This window comes from Platichthys flesus, chromosome 2 (genome assembly GCF_949316205.1).
Source record: "Platichthys flesus chromosome 2, fPlaFle2.1, whole genome shotgun sequence".
NCBI classification, from domain to species: Eukaryota; Metazoa; Chordata; class Actinopteri; order Pleuronectiformes; family Pleuronectidae; genus Platichthys; species Platichthys flesus.
The window spans coordinates 5,539,421-5,563,790 of record NC_084946.1 but is presented as its reverse complement, the minus strand read 5'-3'; the positions used below and the strand labels follow the sequence as shown (position 1 = coordinate 5,563,790).

At 41.9% G+C, this 24,370-nt stretch overlaps 1 protein-coding gene across 4 annotated transcripts in view; it reads right to left on the bottom strand.

Annotated features, from left to right (window-relative positions):
• Window positions 1-24,370, bottom strand: part of LOC133960374 (protein 4.1-like) — a 76,071-nt gene that overhangs the window by 13,393 nt on the left and 38,308 nt on the right. The window contains exons 2-15 of one of the 4 annotated variants that reach the window (XM_062394920.1): window positions 19,473-19,616; window positions 18,168-18,335; window positions 14,625-14,729; window positions 9,094-9,136; window positions 8,822-8,897; window positions 8,259-8,477; window positions 7,778-7,865; window positions 7,501-7,653; window positions 5,389-5,486; window positions 4,392-4,567; window positions 3,553-3,776; window positions 3,118-3,153; window positions 1,252-1,401; window positions 13-99 (exon numbers count right to left, since the gene is read on the bottom strand). In XM_062394920.1, the coding sequence (XP_062250904.1) occupies window positions 13-99; window positions 1,252-1,401; window positions 3,118-3,153; window positions 3,553-3,776; window positions 4,392-4,567; window positions 5,389-5,486; window positions 7,501-7,653; window positions 7,778-7,865; window positions 8,259-8,477; window positions 8,822-8,897; window positions 9,094-9,136; window positions 14,625-14,729; window positions 18,168-18,335; window positions 19,473-19,514 (1,665 nt within the window). In that variant the 5' untranslated portion in view covers window positions 19,515-19,616. The remainder of the gene's footprint in view (window positions 1-12; window positions 100-1,251; window positions 1,402-3,117; window positions 3,154-3,552; window positions 3,777-4,391; window positions 4,568-5,388; window positions 5,487-7,500; window positions 7,654-7,777; window positions 7,866-8,258; window positions 8,478-8,821; window positions 8,898-9,093; window positions 9,137-14,624; window positions 14,730-18,167; window positions 18,336-19,472; window positions 19,617-24,370) is intronic. The other 3 variants (XM_062394929.1, XM_062394938.1, XM_062394948.1) reach the window with 3 other exon arrangements.

Here is a 24,370-nt window from a genome sequence, read left to right as displayed (position 1 = left end):
GAGATTTGCAACCTCAGGTGAAGTCACCACAGTCTTCTGGACGAAACCCTCAACAGACAGGCTGTTGACAGGGTCCTGCCCAGCTGATCGACCCACCAACTGGCCGACACGACGCAGAGGAGAGGGTTTAAGAGAGAAGGAAGTACAGGTGTTAGAACTCAGACTCAATCTGAATGAGTGAATTAGTGAGATGAACAACTTCATGCAAAGAGGAGGAAAAAGAAGAACAGCAGTAAGAATCAGCACCGACGGGACTTTACAGAGTTATTCAGTAAAAAACGTTTTAATGAACTTCAAACTGAGAACATGCAGGCCCGTGTACCTGACAGCCACCAGATCCACAGAACCAAATCAGCATGCATTTGCAATGCAAATATACTATTTTTTCTGTAACTACATCAAAGAACCTGGTTTGTGTAAATGCCTAGGTCACAAACACCAAGACTCTCCAAGACTGTGATTGTTAGTCAAACAGAATACCCCCCCCCCCCCCCCAAACACTCTCTTTTCTGATGCAAACAAAGTTTGACAAACTACGGAGATAATCTAATAATCTATCATCACCAACAGAGGATAAGAGATCAACAAGAGACAACGTGAGCACAAACAAAGTCATTAAACTCTAGAATGTGCTGTATTTTTAATATCATAGCTACCAAAATCTGATCAAAAGCTGAGACCTTTCATGATCTGGAAAAAAGAAGACTGTGCCGCTGTCTTTAAAAAAGAAATCTTGAAAGTGATCTCATTGAGATGTTTTCTTCTGCGCTACTTGTCAGTCATCCTCACGTTCCTCTGAGATATTGTCAGACTTGTTATTGCGCTCCAGAGAGACGGAGGACGCACATCATTACAAACGCATCTTAAAATAAACTGCAGGTGTTTATGTTTGTTCCTGTTCCAGCGTTATGTTTGCACAGGAGATTATCTGTTTGAGCTGTTTATAAGAAAACACTGAAACTTTTTTTTTTCAGCATTACAATGTGTCTTTAAGATTGACATTTTTAAAGACAATAATTAGAGGATACAAAATATTTTACAAAATAAAAGATCGTTCTGTGACAAAAAACTTTCCGCTTTCCTCAAGTCAAACAGAAAAAAGAGGATCTCCAAATGTCAGCGACCAGACGGGAAAATCAATGACCTTTAATGGAATGTCAAGCATCAGAGGTTTCTAGATTTTAGATAATAGTGAACCTTGAAGCCCACAGACCCCCAACCCCACATCAACCCACAGCCCTCCACACTCACAGCCTTCTTCTCTGGTGTGCTGGTCGGGGAGCTTCCAGACAGACGCTGCTCACGGGTCATCAGCTTGCTGTTGGGTTCCCTCAGGGCTCTCTTCAGCTCATTGATGCTGGCCTGGTGCTTCAGCAAGACGTCCTGAGACTTGTCCAGGAACTGGAGGAGGAAAAACATGAGGGAAAGAGAAAATGTGGCTATTAGCAGGGCATCAACATCCTTTTCCGAAGCACGTTTCACCTTTTCATCTCATATACATTAACTAACAAAATGTGATGTACAATAATATTACACAAACACAGGAGAGGACACGTAATGGGAACTGCTAAAGAACAACTGTAATTGCAGTAGTTGTCAAGACACATATGAACCCAAAATTTGCACAAAATCTGCATTTGTTCCTTTTTGAAATGATGACAGTCAGTGGTGGAAAGTGAATACATAATTTACTCACGTACAGTACTTATTTCCTTGTATTAGTCAATTATGGGAGCTATAGTTGATATAATATCTTCAAGACCTAATTAGTCCTAAAAAATGTTTGCAAGAAAAAAGAAAATCATGAAGCCACTTTAGTTATTATGTAAGACTTATCTCGTGACAATTTGAAGGGTAGGAAACACTGGTCTACTTAAAGTACAGCTAGCTCTGTCTCGACCAGCTACAGCTCTCATGTGGTTACAACTCTGCTACAGCCTCCCTTTCCGCATCAGGTCAAACCATACTTTTAAATTGAAATGAAAGTGCCAAATGTTCTCAATGACTCTGGTTGGCTACAAACTCAATTTGTATGCAGCAGATATTATGAATATTGCTTTGATATTGAAATTGTATAGTTGAATGTTGTTCTAATTTGCTTCAATATTCTTATTTATAGTTACTAAATGATTTGAGTACTTCTTCCACCACTGGCTAAAGCAGAATGTAGGAACATGCATGCTTCATAGGCATTTAGGGAAAAAGGGCTCTACACAGACATGAATTGCACTGGAGACTTTTAAAGCTTCAAAGTGTACTGCGCCTGTTGCTGCCACATGAAAAGTTAATCTGTGACCTTTCACAGAAGAATAAGCCTATAGGGAAAGTCCCTTGATCCGAGGAAGGCAAATGTCCATCTGAAGAAGCCTCTGTGGAGTAGAGGTGCACAGGGACAGCGTCACACATGAAGAAAAGCACAAAGGCCCAAGGCAGGAACCTGTACCTCCTGTTTGTGCCGAGGAGTGGCCTCCCGGTCCAACTGAGAGAGCTGAGTTGGGGCAGGTGTGCGGGCGAGCACGAGAGGGGTCAAAGGTGACGAGTGCAGGGTTTAGAGAGTGCAGGAAGGAGGTCAGGTGCAGAGAAAGGATGGTAGAAGATGAGTCAGTAAGGGAGGCAGGCAGGCAGACAGGCAGACAGACAGACAGACAGACTACAAGGCTACATTTGCTCGTTTCACACCATGCCAAGACATCTTTCGAAATGGTCTGAAAATACATCCCAGTAGACATTTTGGACTTGATAAGGAATTTCAAACATCCTGTCAAAATGAAAGTTGAGGCGTCTATTTGTTAACTGAATCCATTTCTAAGGCTTTGTAAAGATTTCCCCCTTATTTATCAGTGCATCACTTCAAACCTGTCCCCCCTGTGCTAATCACGCTGTCTGTCAAATATTTGCTGGGATGCTCAACCATGACAAATGAGTTCAGGCACAACCATCGAAGTATCACTTGTTTATGTGGTGCGGTGCAGCACAGCTTTTTTGATGATAACTGAGACGACAGCCATGAGTAAACGAGACAGACCCAGTGGAGAGAGTGGGAAACAATTAAGACAGACAGAGAGAGAAAAACAGACAGACAGACAGACAGAGACCAAATCACCAGACACTAAATACCTCCTGTTTACTGTCAGCTGGTGAGCCAGCTTCCTCCTTATCGCCAGCAAGAGTTGAAAAAATACAATAAGAAATAGAATGTTAGCAAACGAGAGCTAGGCTGGAGTGTGCATCTCTCAGCATAACGAGAAAGGGTTAAAGACCGTAAAGCTGTTAGCAGGATTTATGAGCAGTGCAGTTTAAGCATATAAGCCTGAGTGAATAGGAGTGAAAGGAGAAGAGTTAGTAAACGCTAAATCCACCAAAGGGAAGGGGAAGCTTGGCCTATAGAAGCTAGCACTGCATCTGTTTACATCAGCACCCCCGCAGGCCCGGATTTCCCTGAACCAAGTTTGGAGTTGTCTTCAAGTTGAATGAAGCTCTTTATATTTTTCATCAAGTTTAGCACAATGGAAATCCATAAGAAGTCAAAGTCTGTCAGGAAATCTTTCCTACCATGATCTCTTTCTTTCGGCTTGGACTGACGTTGCCATCATAGTCTTTTTCCTGCTCCGACTCCGTGCCCTGGTCTGGGTCCTCGTCCTGCTCCAAGCTGGGCTCCAGCTCGGTCTCCTGCTCGTCCATCGAGGGGCTGCGGAGGCGACGCTGTTCGCCGGCGCTGCGGTGGGACAGGCCGTCGTGGTTCTCACACATGGCTGAGACTGGCCGTGAGAACTCTGCTAGGAAGGAGAGGTGAGTTCATTTGATTTTAGGCTTTTAGAGTCAAAGTTGGACATTTTGGGAAGTACTCAGTGTCTGGCATGTGGAAAAAAGGTGGGAAGATTGACATTACTCTCATATCTGTCTCTTCATTAAGAAGCTTCAGACAGTTAGCTTTAGCTTAGTACAGATGATGGAGTCAGTGGAGATGGTAAAAAAGTTGATAGACCTGACTTTATCCAAAACTACAAACCAAACTGTATGTGCAGGACTTTTTCTTGACCAGGACTCTCGGCTTTGACTTCCTGCACCACAAAGACCACAATCTGTTTCTTTCCACATTAGTTTTTGAATGTCTTAAACAAAGGACGTATAACAAAAACTTGTGAGCTTTGCTCGTAGGTGGCTGTTTTTACCAGACTTAAACCAGCTGTTTCCCATCTCTAGTATTTAAGCTAAGCTAAGCTAACCAACACTGCAAGAAAGCAGGGAAGCAAAAAATTGTATTTCCCTCAATGTTCATGTTTCTGTGCTTAAATGTCGCTGCACTAAGCTTGAAAACAAGTTTAAAAATCCAATCCAATCTTTAGACCATCCATGTGCACATGGATTGGATGCACCACTGCGGCTCTCACCTCCATCCAAGCTCCTGGACAGCAGGTACCTCTTGCTGGTGGAGCGTTCAAAGTGTGGGGCAGGCCGGTCGATGAGTGCGCTGGCCTGTCTGGATTGAGCCTGTGTCCGTCCGCTGTATCTGAACTTTGAACCCATCACCAAGAAGCCCTTAGGTGGAGGCTCTGGAGATACCAGCCTGTAGAAACAACAATGGCAATGGTTGAACATTCTTGACCATATTCTCTATCATACTATGTATATCATATAGCAAAAAGCAGCTGGGCAAAGGCAACAGGGATTTTCTGTTGTGCTTTATTGACAGCGCATTTTTGACAAGCTGTTACTCGCTACAGGATCGATTGTGTGGTTTAGAGGAGATATGTTCATCAATCTTTTTTTTTAAGATTGTAAATTCATTATATTTTTGCAATTACCAAAATATTCACAAATCTTTGGTCACCGGTCAATGAAGTTGACATTGAGTGGGGAAATAAAAAACAACCTGAACTACAGAAATATTAAATTACATTACAAAAAATTGGATTTTGCTGAAACGCTGTTTACCCCTGATACTCATAAAGTGTTTTGTGCTGAACAATCTCTTCAAGCACTTCATCTATGCCAGTGATGCAGGCTCCCTTTTATTTCAAACTCTGCAGCCTTATCCAGCAAACAGTACTATTCATCATTAATTTAAATCTCACCACCTTTAGGCTGCAGGTGAGAGCCTCTTGCATGCATGCTACATAATGAGATCAGTATTCAGTCCCTCTGAGACATGTCATCTTGTACCTCCTGAGCTTCTTGTGAAACTGAATCAGGATCACTTAGCAAAGTCAAGGGTGCAATGAAAGAAACATGTGCTGCAGAAAGACCACCGCATGTTTCACAGACCACTGAACAATGGAGCTGACTGTGCGTGCACCTGGTGAAAGCCGTTTGAATGGAAATGTTTTTCTTGCCTTGATAGTCATTGAACTGGATACACTCCAACCATGAGGGCAGATCGATACTTACCGGAAGAAAGTGTGATGCTCAATGCAGACCTTCCACAGCCTCTTGGCAGCTCTGTGGTGGGGAAGCTTAAAACCGATTGTACTTTCAAACTGCTCGTACTTGAGGGGAGAGAGAGAACAGGGAGACAGAGAGAAAAGTGAGAAAGTGTGTGTGCGTGAGTGTATGTGTGTGTGTGTGTGTGTGTGTGTGTGTGTGTGTGTGTGTGTGTGTGTGTGTGTGTGTGTGTGTGTGTGTGAGTGTGTGTGTGTGTGTGTGTGTGTGTGTGTGTGTATTCGAAAGCAGTTTTCTGAAAGCCAAAACTACCTCAAGCTGGACCTAAGTTTAGGCCAATCGATTACATTCATGAAAATCCAGGACATGTTACTCTATATCTCATACCAGCATGAACACTGACCTCAGTCAGTGAAGCAGACTACTGGCATAATAGGCATGTCAATATATGAGCAAACACATTTAGAACATTACAACATGGATTTTGTTGACTCGTCAAAAATAGTATAAAGTCAATTAAGCATCCAATGTTCTGAAACTGGGAGCATTTGAGAGGAAAAGTGTTTCATGGCTCTATATTTACACTCTCCATCCCACTATTCTGACTGCAGCTGCAGCAGCTCTGGTAAAGGGGCTCTTTATTTGGCTCCATCACAGGCTCACTGTGCGGCTCTGTCACTTGACTGGGTCTGGCCCAGACAGCCTGTCACACTGAGGCTCAGCATGGAGGATAAGCTTCAGCGCTGCACAGGACAATGAGGAGGACGAGAGTACGGAGCCTGACCATGCAGAGGAGCAACGCTGGAGGTATAAGAAGGAGGATTTACAGTCTGCTGCCTTGAAAACTGACCACAAATTCATTTCCACTGTGCCTTTCAGACATAACAGATTAACATTAGCTATTGTTGTGGGAGATAATGCTGCACTGGTAAAGGAATGGTTCAAGATTTTGGGAAATGTACTTATTCTCATTCCCAGTCTACTGTTAAATTTGTAGCTGGAGCCAGGAGTTTAGCTCCTAATAAAGACAAGAAACCTGGTTCAGTTCAAGGTTAACCAGATCTGCCTATAAGCAGCTAAAAAACTCACAATGTAACATGTCATTTGTCATTTATTGATTCCCTGCAAACTAGAGGAAAAAACATCCAGCTCTGACTCTATCAAGGATACGGCCCCTGCAGAATACTAGAAGTGTAAGAAAGAGGATTTACAGTCTTCTGCTTTGCATAACTGACTGCACTTTCATTTCTGTAGTAGCTTTTAAGTGTAAGTAAGAGTGCTGTTTGGAATTATAAGGCTGAAGGAAAAGGAATAGTTTGATATGTTCAAAAACGATTAGATAAAGGATAGGAAACAGCTAGCCTGTGTCAGTCCAAAGGAAACAAAATCTGCCTCCAAGCAGCTCTAAAGCTCCCTTCATGAACATTTATTTAATCATTATTAAAACCAGTGAAAAAAAAACAATTAGTAGTAGTTCTATCAAGGATTTTCTATGGCAACATATACATTTGTCTTGCCCTTTTGCAGGGACTACTTCGAGTCATCGCTTTAAGGTGGCCAGGTAACCAGTGGCGACAGGAGGCCAGAAAAATCACACCTTATCATGTCTTCAAGATAAATTAAGCAATGCTTCTTATAGAATTGAATATAGAATTGAGAATGGTAGAAATCATAACTTTTAGTTAATACTCACTTCTTCCAGGTACCATAGGCATAGTTGGCACCACAGGCGTTCTGATACAAATTATTAGTTTTCAGGCCAGATAACCAAGACAACATCACTATAGGGCCATCATTATGATGATTGTGCAGGATATTTTGCAAACTGAGACGATGAGAAAGCCTCTTTGGTACTTTGGTTTGCATTATACAACTACTTATAGTACTTTGTAGTTTTGCTTTATTTTTGAAGAAATTGTACTTTCTTGATTCTTGTTGTTCTTGGTTTGTATCCTCGGGGTTGAATGCACTTATTGTAAGTCGCTTTGGATAAAATTGCGGCTAAATGAAAAATGTAAATCTAAAATGTACTTGTTCCATGAACAGCACTTACGAATAATAAATTAATGTGTGAAATCGATACATAGTGTCCCTTTTATCATCCTTCCCCACACTGCATACCTCTCCAGGTCGTATCTTGATGTAGAAGTTGCTCCTCTTATAAGAGATCTTTAGGATCTTTGGCCAGGCAAAGCGGTTGATTCTCAGCCTATCTCTGTAAATCAGCAGACCGTTGGCACAGACCCCCAGCATTATTTCAATCCCTTCGGAATCCTGCAGCAAACACGGGGCAGCACACAGACAGAAATTATTCATGAGGAACACTCTATGCATCCTAAAAAACTATTGTAATTTCATAAAAATAAAATGATATGAAACAACTTGAGGTAGAGTCGACCTTAGCATGGTGGAGGTCCACACCGTACATGGACAGTTTCTTCGCATTCTCCAAGAAGTTAATTTCAGCCTCTGCTGGAGTCATCCCCCTGCGAGCAGAATAAGGATAATATCTGTAACCAACATCAAATAATAAGCCCATAATCTTGCACAGCGGGAGCAGAATTATCTTGGTAATATGCTGGATATATTCACTTCTTAATTTGTTGTATCCGTTCCCCTAAGCATTATGTTTGGTTGCATGCCAAAAGCGAAGCTAAAGAAGAGCATCGTGGAAACCCTCTAACTGAGTGAAGGTGTTCTCACACTTTCAAGACTTGCACTGTTAACGTCTCAGTGACAGATGTGCAGTAATGTGGCGCCATCTATCTGCCATGTGCTTGAGGGAATGTTTTAAAACAACGGAAAACTCATCAACCCATAAACCCAGGAGATTTGTTCACTGATTAAAATCTGATTCAAAACAACAGTAAGTCCAGTACTTGTAGTTCCGATGGAGCTCCATCACCCTCTCCTCCAGCTCGCGAGTCTGATTGGGGGCAAAGCGGAAATCGCTGACATAGTCAGATCCGTGGTCATCCTGGTCATAGTCTCCCAACTCGGCTTGAACGGAGTAGGAGCCCAGAAGGGCGTGAGTGACGAACGAGCAAGGCAGTCGACCTGACAGCATGTCGTCCCTCAGCTGCAGACATAGGTAGTATCTGTCAGATGAAACAAAAGGGGAGGAGGGTGTTGGCAGTCAAGGCAAGCTCCAACAAGTATTCAGCATAGCTAATCCACGGCAGTTAGTGGCATTCCAGGTCAAATCCCTCAAATGGAGAGAGGGATTTGGGCTGCTTTGACAGAAGGGCAAATATGCCACGTAAATTGTTACAATGCTTGCATGTAAACACTTATCTTTAGGAACATTTAAGAAGGTGAAGCTGACAGATGACAACAATGTCTGCTTTCATTGAACTGTGAAGAGCATCTGGCCGCACAGACAGGAGAGTTACAACTGTTGTCAATATGTGTGTGTGTGTGTGTGTGTGTGTGTGTGTTCTACCTGGTGATATCCTCAGTGAGCTGGGAAGGGTCTGGAGGGTAGAACTTGACTGAGAAGGTAAAGTTCCAGGGAGAGTCTGAGGAGTACATGGATATTCAATAATATGTTTGTCTTGAGACGTATTGCACAAAATTATAATTAAAAGTCAATAACAGAATGTTATTTAATAGGATGACATAAAAAATGTGTATCACTTAATTTGCCTACAAATACGACTTTACCAATTAAATTACAAAAATGGAATATGTGAGCGACTTTGAAAAAACACTCACTGCGCATCTGCTTCTTGATCTCCTTGGAGGGGTCCAACCAGTTCTGAAAGACAGAAGGCAGAATTCACAGAGGGCAGCTGGAAACATGGTTAATGCACACCCCGGTGTCGCACTCCAGTCTAATTGCTGACAGTGTTCCTAATGAAAGCCGCTCCATATGGTTGAATAAAGCAAGTGAGCCCTCTCCAGCTGAAGCGTTCCAGATTTAAATCAAGCATCTGTTGTGTTCATTGTGTCGCAAAATCATTGGCTGCCAGTTATCTCTCTGATCTCATCACATCCAATCATGCAGTGAACCGCTTCACCTATAGGGAGCCAATCTCTGATTTAGCTATGAGAGCATCTCATCAGTGGTTCAGTGGATACTGTCTCTCTTGAACCAGCAACTGTGGATCGTGTTTATTGGAAGTTCAGCGATGAAGAGAGAAAATATTCAATAATCATTTGTATCTGCTTACAAGATATAGCACAATATTCCATGAAAAATCTCTTGATATACACAAGAACATTAATTATCCACCTTCTACCTTACTAGCTCCATAAAACCTCTTTTTGACCCTCCGAAGGTTTATGTTAATCTCCATGGAATCTGTTGTTTCATTTTTATCCTCTTAATAAACTATTGATTAGCTCTGATATGTCCATGTGTAACCCTCGCAATTATTAAAAAGTAGCGACATAGTGTAGTCAGATAAAACGTCACATTAGTTGTAGATCAATCCTATTATAAGTTAATAATACTTCATCAAAACTGTACTCCATGATGAAATGTCTAAATGCCAGCAGCCGTACAGGGGTGACTTAAGCTAAATGCTCAACATGCTGCCATGCTCGCAGTGACAGTGCTAGTATGTTTGATAATAAACCAAAGAACTGGATTATTTAAATATTTTTAACCGATGATGGCGCTAGGAAAAAAAACTTATTGCAAATCATTTCTTTTGAAACCATCCAATTTGGAAACAAATGTCAACTTCATGGTGGTGGAAAAGTAAAGTTCAGGCTGTCACCTAGACATGGGTGTAACCATGTATGTCTGTAGAAGAATAGATGTGGCAATTCATCCACTACTACAACTTTGAGCTGGATGAAAAAGCAGAGGATCACCAATGTCAGCATCTCTGTTGTCCGGGCTCATTGTGTGAACCAGCAATTGTCTAGATATTACAGTAAAGAGCAAGGTGATGGAGCAGCCAACAGGCTCTACCATCCCCAGAGCCACCCTGACAGGTCGTCTAAGACATTTTAATCCAATCAAAACACACAAGCAAAGAAACACAGGCCAACATATAGGCTTACACACACAGTGGTGGGGGCCGATACCATTTGCTACTTTATTCCCTGCACATATACATAAACAGGTGTTTGCAGGAGGCAACGTAGTTGTGTGCTGCCTGTGGTGCAATGAGCTGACAGTGATCCTCACAAGCCTGAATACCACACAGCAGCTGCTTATTAATGCTGACAGTATTTTTGCCAGCTGGTATCACATCAGTCAGAGTGGAATCAGGACTATGAAAGGTTGACACAGCACAGTGCACTCCTTTGGTCGCGTTGGGTAAACTACAAGCCTCTCTGGCAAGATTGAGCTGTACGTACACACACACACACTGACGTACACAAACACACATACACCTTCAGTGTTTAATCATGCTGCTAAATTTTTATTTTTTATTTATTTGCCTTTATTTAACCAGGTCGGTCCCGTTGAGATACAATGACCTCTTTTGCAAGGGAAGCCTGGCCAAGACAGCAGCATACAAAATGTCAAACAGTCACAAGACACACACAAATCACATAACACAGATCAAACAAGATAAGTTCCCTGTTCCCTTAAGATAAGGCAACAGGACTAAAGCTCCGGATTCCCACCAAAACAAGAACAAGTGTGGTATGAAGCCGCTCCAATTTCTCTCACACGAGTCTTCAAAGTGTCAAGGTTTATGAGCTCCTTTAACTTTAGGGTTTTTTTGCAGTACATTCCAAGCAGCAGGTGCAGCGAACTTAAAACAGTGCTTACCAAATTCAGTGTGTACTTTGGGCATAATTAATAAATAAAGCTCATTTGAACGTAAGCAGTAATTGCTCTGGGATTTAAAGATGTACTTACATAAGTAGTGGGGGAGCAGACCCAAGATAGCTTTATAAATAAAAATATGCCAATGTATAAGGCGGCGTGCTGCCAGAGATGGCCACTCAACTCGAGCATATAAGATGCAGCGGTGAGTGAGGGCTTTACAACCAGTGACAAACCTTAAGGCACCATGATATACAGTGTCTAGAGAACGCAGACAGTTTGCTGGGGCATTCATATATAAGAGATCACTGTAATCAAGTACAGGGAGGAAAGTGGTAGCAATCAACTTTTTTCTGGTAAAAAAAGAAAAACAAGATTTGTGACGGAAGAAGAATCCCAGTTTCACTCTTAATATTTTTACCAGATTTTCTACATGTGGTTTAAAAGAAAGTCGATCATCAATTAAAATGCCGAGATACTTGTAACAGTTCACAAGTTCAATTTCATACCCTTGCAATGACAAAATGCTGGGTGGAGACACAGGCACTTTTCTGCCATTGGAAAATATCATCAGTTTGGTTTTGGCGGCATTCAATACAAGTCTAAGTTCAATGAGCTGATTTTCCACAAGGTTAAAAGCAATTTGTAAGTTGCCAAGGGCTTCGGCAAGAGTGGTGCCACAACAGTATATAACTGTGTCATCAGCATAAAAATGAAATTTGGCATTTGGGACGTTACTGCCCAATGTATTTACATAAATAACAAACAGAATCGGGCCAAGAACTGAGCCCTGTGGCACACCAGTAGAGACATTTAGCAGTGTGGATGAGCTGCCTTCAAAACAAACACATTGTTTTCTATTAGACAGATAATTATTAAACCAGCCAACAGCCTGCTCAGATAAACCTATATCAAGCAGGCGTTGCTTCAGAATGGAATGATCCACTGTGTCAAAGGCCTTAGAAAGGTCAACAAAGAGAGCTGTGCACACTTTCGTGTCAATGATGATCTGTGCTCCTTTGAAGAAGTCTCCAAACTGAGCCTCCCAGATGGGAAGAAGCTTTGGTTGTGCAATGCTCATACCATATTCAAACCAGAGCACAGCACTAAAGACTTTAATGAGCCCCCCCCCCCCCCCCCCCATATCAGCCAGGGCCAAAGAGCACTCAATTAGTAAGGCACTTCCTCTGTCGCTTTGCTTTTCTCTGTAGAAAAGCAGAAGGAACTTTCAATCAATAACTGATCAAGGCTTTACTTCTGCATTTGTAGCATCACTTCATACAGCAATCACACAGAATAAATGTTCTACTGAAGAGCAAAAGATAAAATCCTCCCTCCCCCCCATCTGAGACAGAAAAAGGGCATCAGAAATTAGATTTCAATTCTCTGGCTTTTTTGGTCCACTAAGCAGCAATGACCCCAGACGGCAGCTTCAAGCTGCAACTGTGATAAGCCAGGCTTCTGAGCTGCAGCCTCACCTAAACCTCAGAGGGAGGAAAACATTTGAAGCCTGTTTACCTCTTAAATGCACCAGTTAACCTGTCCACTTCGGCCGAGATAATGCTCAATCTAAAGCTGAAGTCATCAGGCACATGTCAAGTCACAACATGTGAGCTGGCAAAGCATGCAAAAGCTGATGATGGTGAGTTAATGCTCCAAATGTTAAAAGAGACTTAGTCTTGTCATCTTCCCTATCTTCAAACAGCAGGAGGTTCCTCTGTAGCTTGTTGTGCAGCCTACCTGCCCTTGGGGAGTGACACATAAACCCACACCCAACAAAGAGCTGTCATGTGAACCCAGCTCTGTTCCCCTCACATGATTATACGATCATAAACCTGCTCTGTGCACCTTACAGCAATTAAACACAGATCAGAGGGAAACAGACCTGGACTTTCTATTTGAAATCAGCTTATTGGAGATGACGTGCCCAGATTGGAGGCTGTGATCTGTTTTCTGAAACAGACTTGGTGCAGAACTGTCTGCAATCTTCATGAAGGACTGTTTCTTTAATAAAAAGTCAGGGTGGTGGATTATTTTCAATACTAATCAAGACATGCTTTCTTGTTACAGTGTTGCAGTTAACGAATAGTACAAATTACAACATGTAGTCTCACCAAAATCTGCAATACAACAATTTCCAGCTCATTGTTTGCTGTAATGTTGTATTTTAATCTAATTGCTTGTCATAGCAATCAGCTATTTAGCTGCTATTTACTGCGATGAAGCTGTTAACTCTGTTAAGACCGTTGTGGTAATCCCAAGTGGTCAGCTAGTTCAGACCAAAACGCGTCCTGAATAGTCTTCAGAGATTAGATCAGTCAGATCCCATTCCGAGATGTTCCGTGACACATGTGACACGTGTGACCACATTCATATAAAGAACCTCTTACTCAGCTGATGACCTCTGCCCTGCTGCAGTTTCATAATGAAGTACTTTTAGCTTTGTTAACCTTTGTTTAGCATTTCTCAGTGCCAATACGTTGATTATTTTGTGGCCACCACCACAATATCAACACTGATCAATACATAATGATTACTTTTGCTAAATCTGTAAAATCTTTTTTCACAGTGCAGCTGCTCGAGATTCATTAAACCCTGCCTTACAACTCTCTCTCTCTATGCCTTTCTCTCGCTCACTCGCGTTGACACACACACCACACAGACTCATCTATAAACTCAGACTGGGTTTAAACTATTGGGTCTTAGAGAACAGAAATGACAAAACGTGTATTTGCATACAGAGCTGGGAAGTGAGCTTTGATCAAAAATGATCACAAGAGATGCAACATGAGAAATTTGAATGCTAGATGTGAACACACGTACTTAACGCTGACCATTTGTGATCGGATCTCTTAGGACAGATATTAATAGCAGGTCTGAAGACGGCCTCAAATGTGAGTCCATGCATGTCTCAAAACCACCAGCACTAAGGGCTGTTTATTGGGTAACTCAACACTTTCACAACAAACTAAAGAATGCATTTTAGCCATATTGAGGCATTGAGCGATTTACTCTGTCTGATCGTAAAGTTAAGTCTCATCTAAAGTGACAGGCTTCAAGTTACTATGGTAACATAAGGACGACAAAAAGAAGTTAGCAAACTCTTCTGACCAATTTTACTTCTTATCTATTCAAAGGTCTCTGATAAACTGGCTCTTGGCTTCTGTCTACAGGGGTTTAACTCACCCTCTGGGGGCAGATTTATATTTCTGCTTCCAGAACAGCTCTGCCTTTGAGAAATATTGCCCTAACTGCATTTTTCTTATATGCATGTTGCAGAGTAGATTTTTTTTTAATCTTCTCCCCTACTGCACAAGTTTTTCAATTGCCTTTTGTCCAGATGCAGCGTTAGAATGGAAATTTCCATTTTTCATTCATTCTTTGAATGATGGATAGTGCACCCCTCAGAGAGCTGACCCAGCCAACAAGTGAAAGGAATACAGATTGTTACGTGAGCAGCGTGTTTATGCAGTGAAACATCCTACAAGGTTATTGCAGTACACAATTCACTGACCTTCTGGGTGTCTGTGTCAGCAAAGGTCAGGCCAAAGTAGTCTTTCTCCAGTAGGTTGAGGTGCTCACACACCATGTCAATCAGGGTCTGTCCTCTTGAGTGTTTCTGTCAAGACAAAGATGAAGGACACAGCAGTGGTAAGAAAGACTAAAGAAATCAGAAGAGAGATTTTCCACGATGTTTCTGAAGTATTATGCATAAGTTGCCGTTAAAGCTTTTCAGGGCAAACAGTTTTTCTCAAGACTTCTTTCCTGTTCTCTGGTTCAGAGACAACAGCTCAGTCATGTGGTGTTAAGTCACAACCAGAGTGCATCAAACACTTGACAGTCAAAATGGATTGTGGATTGCTGCTCTTTGCACTGCATGCAGGATTTCCTCTGCTATTGACAGCGTGAGCATCACATCATGGTTATTTTGACATTCAAGAGACAGGTTTTTTTTTCACATTCAAGTGCAGTTTGTTCGATATCTTTGACTTGTAAACATCAGGATGTACGACTTAACATTTTGGCTGACTGTGCTTAAACCAGGATTTGTGGAGACCGGTGTATTTTTGGTGAATAGCCTGAGTGAAAGTAATGTACCTATGCAGAGAACTGGAGAAAGAAACAGTTCCAACCTGAGGAATCGTGACATCGGAGAGAAAAGTATGACACAGTAAGTACTGTGTCATACTACTTTATTTATAAGTAAGTGAGATCTTCTTCTATTTAGATATGAAATCGACTAGTTTGGATTTCACAGTGGTCTGATGAAAATGATATCCAGAAGATTACATTATAAAGATTAGTATGGACTATTTGACGAGATCTTGAAAATCTCGCAATGCACCCGCAGCTAAACCCGTTTATTTCAAGCCGCAAATAATCACACCTAAAATGTTTCACTTCAATTTCAGGCATTTTTTGTAGTGTTTGAAATATTTATAATGCAACATAAATTCACACAAGCGCTCATCTGCCACTGTCAAATATTGAACAAAGAAGTATATTAGTGTTTAGACCTAACACTGAACCTAGCTTAGAGGGCATTATGGACACACACATACATACAAACAATGCCAGGTAAGGCGAGAATGAAGCAAGCAGTTGCCAGGGCAACAGATGCAGGTTTATTCCTCTGCTGTGTTGTGCCTCATAACTCAAGGCTACAGGACTTTAAAGAGTGTTTCACCTTTGCCTCGTTATAGGAGAAAGGATGGTGGAGGAACACTTTGACGAACATGTTAATGACATCCGCTGCAGCCAGTAATATTAAATAAACAAATAGGTATGTGGAATTTTAATAGGCCGTGACTTAGGTGAAGCAGCCTACTTGCTCTCTACTCTGGAACAATTCATTATTTGCCTGCACAATTAGGATCTCAGTATTTCTTCCACCTGACATGGGAAATCCAAGGATAGAATCTTGGCAGCGTATAAAGACCACAATCAATTCTACAATAAATAGCTGTGTTGTAGACATCAGCTCAGCCAGGCTTCATATTCAAATTGCAGGGGTACGAGTGGGTAAGGTCAGGGTGTCTCTTCTCCTGCCCAAGGACCACAGGGATGTGAAGCCATGCGTCCATGACATGAGACTTCATTAACCCGTGCATGCAGCGCCCCCTCTGGGGAGAGCCATCCCCTAAGTGTGGCCTGCCTCCTTGCAACACTGTTATTACCAGCTCCTGGAAGCAGGGACAAAGTTCCTCCCCTGCAATTACAGTCACAAAGCAGGAGCAAGCTCATCCATGACCCGCAGGTCTGACGCGCTCAACATACTGTACGAGAATAAAAAAACAACACATAGGCTGAGAAGAGGCTGCGTTGTACATGCATCTCTGGCAATGACTCCAGAGAGCCGATGAATGTAGAGGAAGCACTTAAGACACAAGCTTTATCACAATAATGCAATCTAATCTTGTGATGTGGAAAAGGCCCAGAGGTATTTCAGGATATTTTTTCAGTGCTGAGAGAGTGGTCGACAAGCGTAGCATTCCTGATCCTCTCACCTCACACACACACTCAAAGATATAAGCCCTCTCAGCCCCAACCCCAGCACATCACACACAAAGTTTCATGCCCTTGTGCACAGGTATCCTGCAGGTGGCCCATAATAACATTGCGCTTCTATTTTCTCCTTGGCTACACCCAGTTAGCAGCTTGTGCTCGGGGCTTTTACTGGACAAAATTAACTTCAAGGTTGTTTGTATGAATGCCAAAAACGAAATCTAAGTTGGAGTAGTTTTGCAAAAAACAATACTTTTTGTGTCTTTAGTCAATGAAATGTAAAAAACATTTCACTAAACAAAACACAGCATGCCAAACTATGACATGATTTAGATTTTGGTGTGAAGAGCCACAAGCTTCTCACAAGGTCACTACTTGATCTAGATTGATCAATTGTATTCTGTGGCTTTCGGGAATTTTCCAAATATCTGACAAGATGATCCTGATAATGTGTCTATGAAATAGAACAGTCATCAGGAGATGACACATCTACCCACAATACCCAGCGAACTTGAGAGAGCAGATCATATGGTTCTATCACAGTTAGCTGGAGTTGTAATATTCCCCACAGTAATAGAGAACAGATGTTGTTCTCTTAAACAGCAAATATACAGAGGCTTGAATTGCCACGTAGCAGCTGCAGGTTCACTTCCATCCCGGGCCCTTCTTCCCCAATTCCTTTTGCCCATTTCACGCTCACTGTCGCATAAATGAAGGCGAAATGTCCCAAAATATCTCAAAAAGATAAAATCTTCAAAAGAAGCACATCCAGACAATGTATAAATAAATAAATCCCTTCGTATCCACACCTTGTAAACATTATGCTGGGTGGTATCTTTCTGTTGGAGAAAGGTTTTATGAGCCTCAAGTAAAACTCTAAAACACTTTGATGTGCATCCTTATTGTAACAATCACTCATAACTTGGTTTTGGACGACACAGACAAACCTATTTCCTCTTTTGATACTTTTTGATACACAGTGCTCTAGAAAAACATTTCCGTTGGTGCTCACTAAGTCCTGAAGCTTCAACATCCATAGTCATATTCATGAGCATGTACAATACAGTAAATCTGCTAGATCACACAGACGTCTGGTTTAAGAAATACAGTGGTGATGAACTGGACTGGACAACACCAATGTGCCCAGACAGATCCAATCAGGGGCGGAGGGGATGGTGCCAGGCAGACACCTCATGGTTCATGCATGTATGTAAATTCTTAGTGAGAGGAATAGACATTTTTGCCTTTTCAAGAAATAGCCTAAAATATTGGGTCAGGTAATTGGTTATGAATTATTACATTACATTATACAGAAATGTGCGACATTCCCTTTGTTTCACCCTCCTGCAGAGCTCACAGCATGGCACTCGGTCTTTTATTCTTTTGTTCTCTCCGCCTGTTTTTGCATTCTGTGCAGCACTGTACAACACACACATCTACCCACACAGGAAAAATAATAACAAGGGGCAGAGTGCTGCTTTCCAGTTTGTTCAGCATTTTAAGGCTTATCCTACAAAATGTATTTCAACAAACCCTTTAACGTTCAGCATACCTCGATTTCTCCTTCAAAGTCAGAAGTGTCCAGCAGGGTCATTTTGAAGGGGGCCGTTTTCAGTCGCTTGAAGCCTTTCTGGGGGGATTTGAGGTTCTTGTTTGGCGACGTCTTCTCAGACATTTCGTCTGTTTCTCTGTGTTCGTCCAGATGCTTGGAGTTCTGTTCCTTTACAAACATAAAAAAGACAGTGAAACGTAAAGGATCTGATGTGTCAAAGTACTTTCACGTGCCAGAATAAGGACAGCACCTTGAGATTAGTTAACTTTTTTTACCAATATTAAGTTTTAACTACAATACAAACATCACATTGTTTGGTTGATTTGGCCTCAGTCCAAGTCAGCAGTGTAGTTAACAAGTTGCTTTAGTAGATCTTGGTCATAGTGAGAAATCTGTGAAACTCTGATACTACCATAGACTGTAGATAGAGAAGATGACACGTCTCTACTTCTCAAATAGTACAGAAATGAACACAAAACACCACAGACACAGGTGCCATCATCTCACACTTTAGACGAATTTGAAGCCAGAGTCTCAGTTTCAGCTCTCAATCCCGTAGTTTCAACCACTTTTTATTAATAATAAACAAATATTACAAAATGTATTGTTAAAATAAACACCTATTAAACATACATCAAACAACCTTAATTGAAAGAGACCATCATTGAGAAAAATGAATTTACTTTGCACCTAGATTTTTTTTTTTATTAGGCCCTTACATGTCCCATTACTAACATGGACGAGGCATGTTATATGTGTATATTTATTTTGCTGCATCCAGCCACGAGGTGGTGGTCAAGATGACTTTTCCTCACTTTTGGGAGCCGTCATGTCATCTGTCTTTTATATACAGTCAATGTTTCCGACATTCATTATACTGTCACACCAACCATTACTGATGCCATCACTGCGTATTACACCCTCTCCAGACTTGACAGCTTTACTTCAGTCCAAGCAAGACTAATGCATTATCACGACATGCTGTGCATTCGAGATTTCAAATAAAATAATGGTAGAGAGCAGAGAGAAACTAGTGGCCAGATGACTTGCTTGTTATACAATTCCTTTATCCAATCTGTCCTTATTTTCTCTAGTATTACTTTGTATAATAAGATGAACATCAGGGACACTCTAGCTGGTAGTTACAGCACATTTTGGAAGTTTTAATGGTGGACCTGGTTGAGGAAATCTGGTTGAGGAAAACATGGTTTAATGAGTAGTAACAAGCAAATTACAAAGGCCTAAATAAAGACTTAACACAGCCACTTGGAGTTCTGTGGCTTTATCAGTTTGTGCAATGCTGACCTGTTTGGTCTCCAGCATGCTGTCTGAGGTTGAGTCCTGCATGCCTGCTGCTGCTGCCCCCTGCTGTCTGGGAGGACTCCTGTCTTGCTTTCTTCACCTCTGACTTAGGGCCTGCCTCGGTCGCTTCAGCAAAGTAACGCCAACCTGAGAAAAGACATGCACAAAGAAACGTTTTAAGATTCATCTCCATCATGTCAAAACCATAAAGGTTATGTGTGTGTGGCATCTAACAGTATAGTTGAGTGAAAGTCCTTCGTTTCACCCTCCTCTTCCTAGTATGTAGGAAAATATTCAGTTCAGAGAATTCAGGAAACATGAAAATACAAAACAACATGTCTGGAGCAAATGTTTGGCTTGTCTTTCCTGGGCTGCTGTGTAAATGTGGCTATTCAACATGGCAGAGGATTCAATACCAGTGTAGATACAAAGGTATTTTTCTAATGTAAAAAAAAACACACACTAATGAAAATCTAATCATTAATATGATATCCCATTTCTGCCAATGTCCATCCATCCATTATCTGAACTGTCCTTTAGAGGCACAGGTGGGGCAGGAGCAAATCCCATTTGACATTGGGTTACTCATATTCACTTCTTTGGCTAATTAAGAAGGAAATGATTAGTAAGGCAACAGACAACTTTTCATATTACTCTATTTACTGATGGCCATCAGGACACACAAAGGATTTAAAAAAATAAGATAGAAGGTGCTTCAGAAAGCACTTGACAACCCTGCTTTTAAACATGCTTTCTCTAAGAATCAATAGAGCTAAGATTACAGCAGGGGCTGAAACCTGTGGATCGTGAAAAATTCAAAACACGAATGCATCCACACTATAAGATAGCAGCACAGCACTGGCACCTTGGTCGCCTTAACTAAATATTCTGAAAGCAGTATTTTCTTCATGTTACCGTTTTCACAAAGATAACTCACCTTCCCGTCAAGGACATTTACTTTAATTATCAAATTCCTCACTGAACCAGATAAGGATTATCCTTTAAGCAAGACACGCTCTGGCAATAAGATGACAATTACCCCCAAAACAATTAATTAGTGAATTATGCCTTGAACTCACAGATATAATAGAGCATTTCTATCATCACAAAGGTATTCAACCCAAAAAAAACGATAAGACGAGTCTTATCACTCTTCCATGAGCAGGTATGAATTTGTATAATGCTCCAGTTTGTATCGCTTTATGGTGGAATGGACTATTTAATTGCCAAGAATGCCTATCTTGTACCATGATACATGTTCGTGTATGGACCTCATTTAACAAATTAAAAGAAGGTTACATGCTAATGAAAAAACGCCATCACACAAAGATGTGCACAGAGTAGTGCAGGTGCTTGAGGTGTTATCACTGTCTTGATCATTTCCTCACAGCACAATTCATCTGCTTCTACTTCACTTTGCCAATTTTCATGGGAATCAGTTAATATTTCAATCACAGTTTATGATGCCGGCCTGAATGGACAAAACAATCACACGTCTAAACAGAGGCTCACATGAAAGATATTAAAGCGATCTGAAGAACTTAATCAGGACTTTTGTCATATAAATCCTTGGATTAGTGAGAAGTTTTGGATAGGGATATATTCCCAAAACTGTATGTTGTAATAAGAGTAATAATAGGATTTAAATCTACTTGTACATATTAAGGCTGGTCAAAAAAATTATATTGTGATGTCACATATTGCTCTTTACAATATGTTTCAGCATTTGAAGATGGCCCAACAGTCAAATTTCGAACACTCATAGATGTCAAAACCCTAAATGTGTTAGATTTTTCTCTTCCATGAATTATTCCCTGTTCTTTTGTTTTTTGTGTAATTTTGCAAGCGAATAACCAACAAACCAACAGCGGTGAAAACATTACCTTGGCAGAGGGAGAAGAAAACACATAGAGGAGCATGAACAAAATAACACTGAGACCAAATGACGAGCTTGTACCTTAAAGAGGGGCTAGTTATAGACCTGGTTAAGAATTGAAAAGTGTGACACCAGAAAACTGTGCTTGCCGCAGATCTGTCCCCACAACAGACTCAAACACCACTGACCTCTTTCCCCTCTTACACAAGATTCATGTCAAAGAGTCCAGAGACAGTCTACGGATGAGAGCCAAAGAAGTACAGTTGAGTGCTCAAAACAACTCCAGACTCACATGTTGCAAGAGGCTCTTACCTGCAGTACATCTAATGGCAAAGAATCATGTATCAAGTATTATTTCAGTTCTGCTTCGTGATCTCACAAAAAACAAGTGAGTGGTTTTCCTCAAATGTCAAACAGTTTTCTATACAGTGTACAACTTAAATAATTACACATAAACACATTAACGCTGTTGCAAGATCTCATATCTTTTGGGAAATTAACCGTTTGATGTCAGATTTAGAAGTGAAACACACCGTGTGTGCACTACACTGTCATCTTACCAACAGCTCTGCCTCGCACCACATTGGGTTTTCCCCTGTACGATTGTTGATTGTCAGAGTAAAGTGTTGAATTGAGGAAAACAAGCCTTTGCACTGTGAGTGTGAAGACAAACACCTGACATCCACTTTGAGTGATACTGAGAGCGGAAAATTCCCTGCCGCTACGATAACACTGTCCATTTTTGCTGAAAAAGAAGCTTCCTTCTCATTTTGCCGACAAATGTTTTTGTGATGCGAGGCAGATTTTGTTAAAGCCCCCTCACAGTCCTGACAAGAAGATGCTCATGACCCTGGAACACATTCTTCATTGACCTTGTATAAAAGGAAGGCAAAGCACATAATGTTTGAACATCTCCTCACTGGGATCTGCTCAGCGCCGCGTGTAAGAATAATGTGTGTGTATTATAGGATTCACTCGGGACCTTGTATATAACTCAGTCTCTGTGTGACCCTGGAAGTCGCTGCAGCAAATCACATCAGCATAATGCACCTGTGGGTGATCATGGCTGTCACCCTAAGGCAAGAACACAACCGGTTCACACTGGTTCAGAGGAGAGACAACCCTCCTCCAACTCCCAGCCCGGAAGGCCCTGACATATTGCGCGTGTTAAAGGGGAGTGAAACCCCTCCCTCCTCACTGCTGTTCTTCCTCTGCTGTGCCATAACAATTGTCCCATTACTTACAATCACAGCGTTCTGACAGAAATGAATTCCCCTTTATGGGCACAGACATAGAGCGTGGAGTGATATGTCCGCCCAGGGCCTAATTTCCCCCCCCCCCTCCCCCCCTGATCCAGCAGGGCACCGTGCTCTACTGTAAGTGGCTTAATCAATTTCTTCTCACTGGTTGAATCGTGGATATGCCAGCTGTGTAAATCCCTGATTGGGGAGGAAAAGCTCATTTGGCTGTCGTGTTCTGATGGCGGGGGAAGAGGACATTCAGCGTCGCCATGTCTATCTGTTATCACGTGTCCGCCTCCTAGTCCGAATCAGTAAAGCTGAAAATAAGGAAGGTCTCCCCCGTGTGTGTTACAGGTGCACACTCTCTCATTCTGTCGAAATCAACACACGCTGACGTCCAACCTTACGTAACATCCATCTTGGCTACCTGACATGACACATTCGTCAACCATCTCCAGTGTGGTGTGTTCCCAGCAACCAACTGCCTCGTCCAGCTCCAGTCGAACCATTTCTGGTCCCCCACTGTGCCCATTCTTCTTTTCTGAGGACATTAACGAGCAAACAGCCCACCATGACATATTTTCTAACCATGCCCTGATCAATAGTTACTGTTGCTTTGAAGTGGCCCTAAAAGATTTGTGCCACACGCCTCCAACAATAAGGGAAAAGCCCTCAGAGGACAACATGCGCACCAGTGAGGGCTCATACTTAAAATTGAGAATACAAATGACATTATCCAAAGTTAGTTAACGGTAAATGTGATCCATTATTGAGACATCGTCTCATGCAATCAGATTGATTGCCAAATCCACACAAATTGATGTCATAGAGTGAAGCAGTAGAGCCCTGCAAATGCATTTATCTCCTGTTACAGACCATTACACACAATCGCCTCCATTAAGCCAGCGCCTGAGACCTGTGCAGAGAAGAAGAAAGCACCTATAAGTGCTGCATGCACTGTGTGTGTTTCCTTTGTTATGCTCTCTGCGTGGTTCACTGACAGTGTGTGTCTTTGACATCTGCCATCAGTAATAATAATTCATCAAAGAGAAAAGCATCTTGTTTCCTTGGAGGTTTATGAAACGCTACTCGTCCCTAACAAGTGCAGCCTTGTCCCTTGTTCCTCCTGCCTCTTTCTCTTTCTCTTCATTCTCATCAGAGCTACGCTTTAATCTAAGTCAGGCAAGCAGAGGCGAGAGTGAGAGAGGGAGGACGCATGTCTGTGGAGGAGGACTGGCTCGACTCCGGGATGCAGTTGCCATGGTAACAGCATAGAGTATTCTTCTTTCTTTTTTTTTCCACACCCGATCGTCTCTCTCTCTCCTCGCAGGAGTGACAGAGAAACAGAAAGAGGAGCCGATGCAGGAGGGAAGATGAGAGGGCGAAATATAAGGCAGCCAGGAAGACACAGGGATCAAGGATAAGCGGGAAAGATAAGAACGACAAGCGGGAGGAAATAAGCTGATGTGTCACCGCTACTCAAAGGAAATGTCAGGCAGCCTCCCCTCTGGTCAGCAGTGGAGGAGCTGCACACAGGCACCGAAAGCAGAGATGCAGGCTGCTGCTTCTAACCTCCCTCACCTGTTTTCTGAAAAGCATGGCCTGTTCCACATCCTGAGCCCTCAAAGTGCACAGTCATCACTGTTTGGCCAATACACAACTCTAATCCCATTGTACAACCCAGGGCTCCATGCATTAGCATGCACCGAGCGCACAATGCAGTTGAGTAATCCCAAGGGGCAGTGCACTGGTAAAAGAAAAGGACACAATACAGTAGCTAAAAT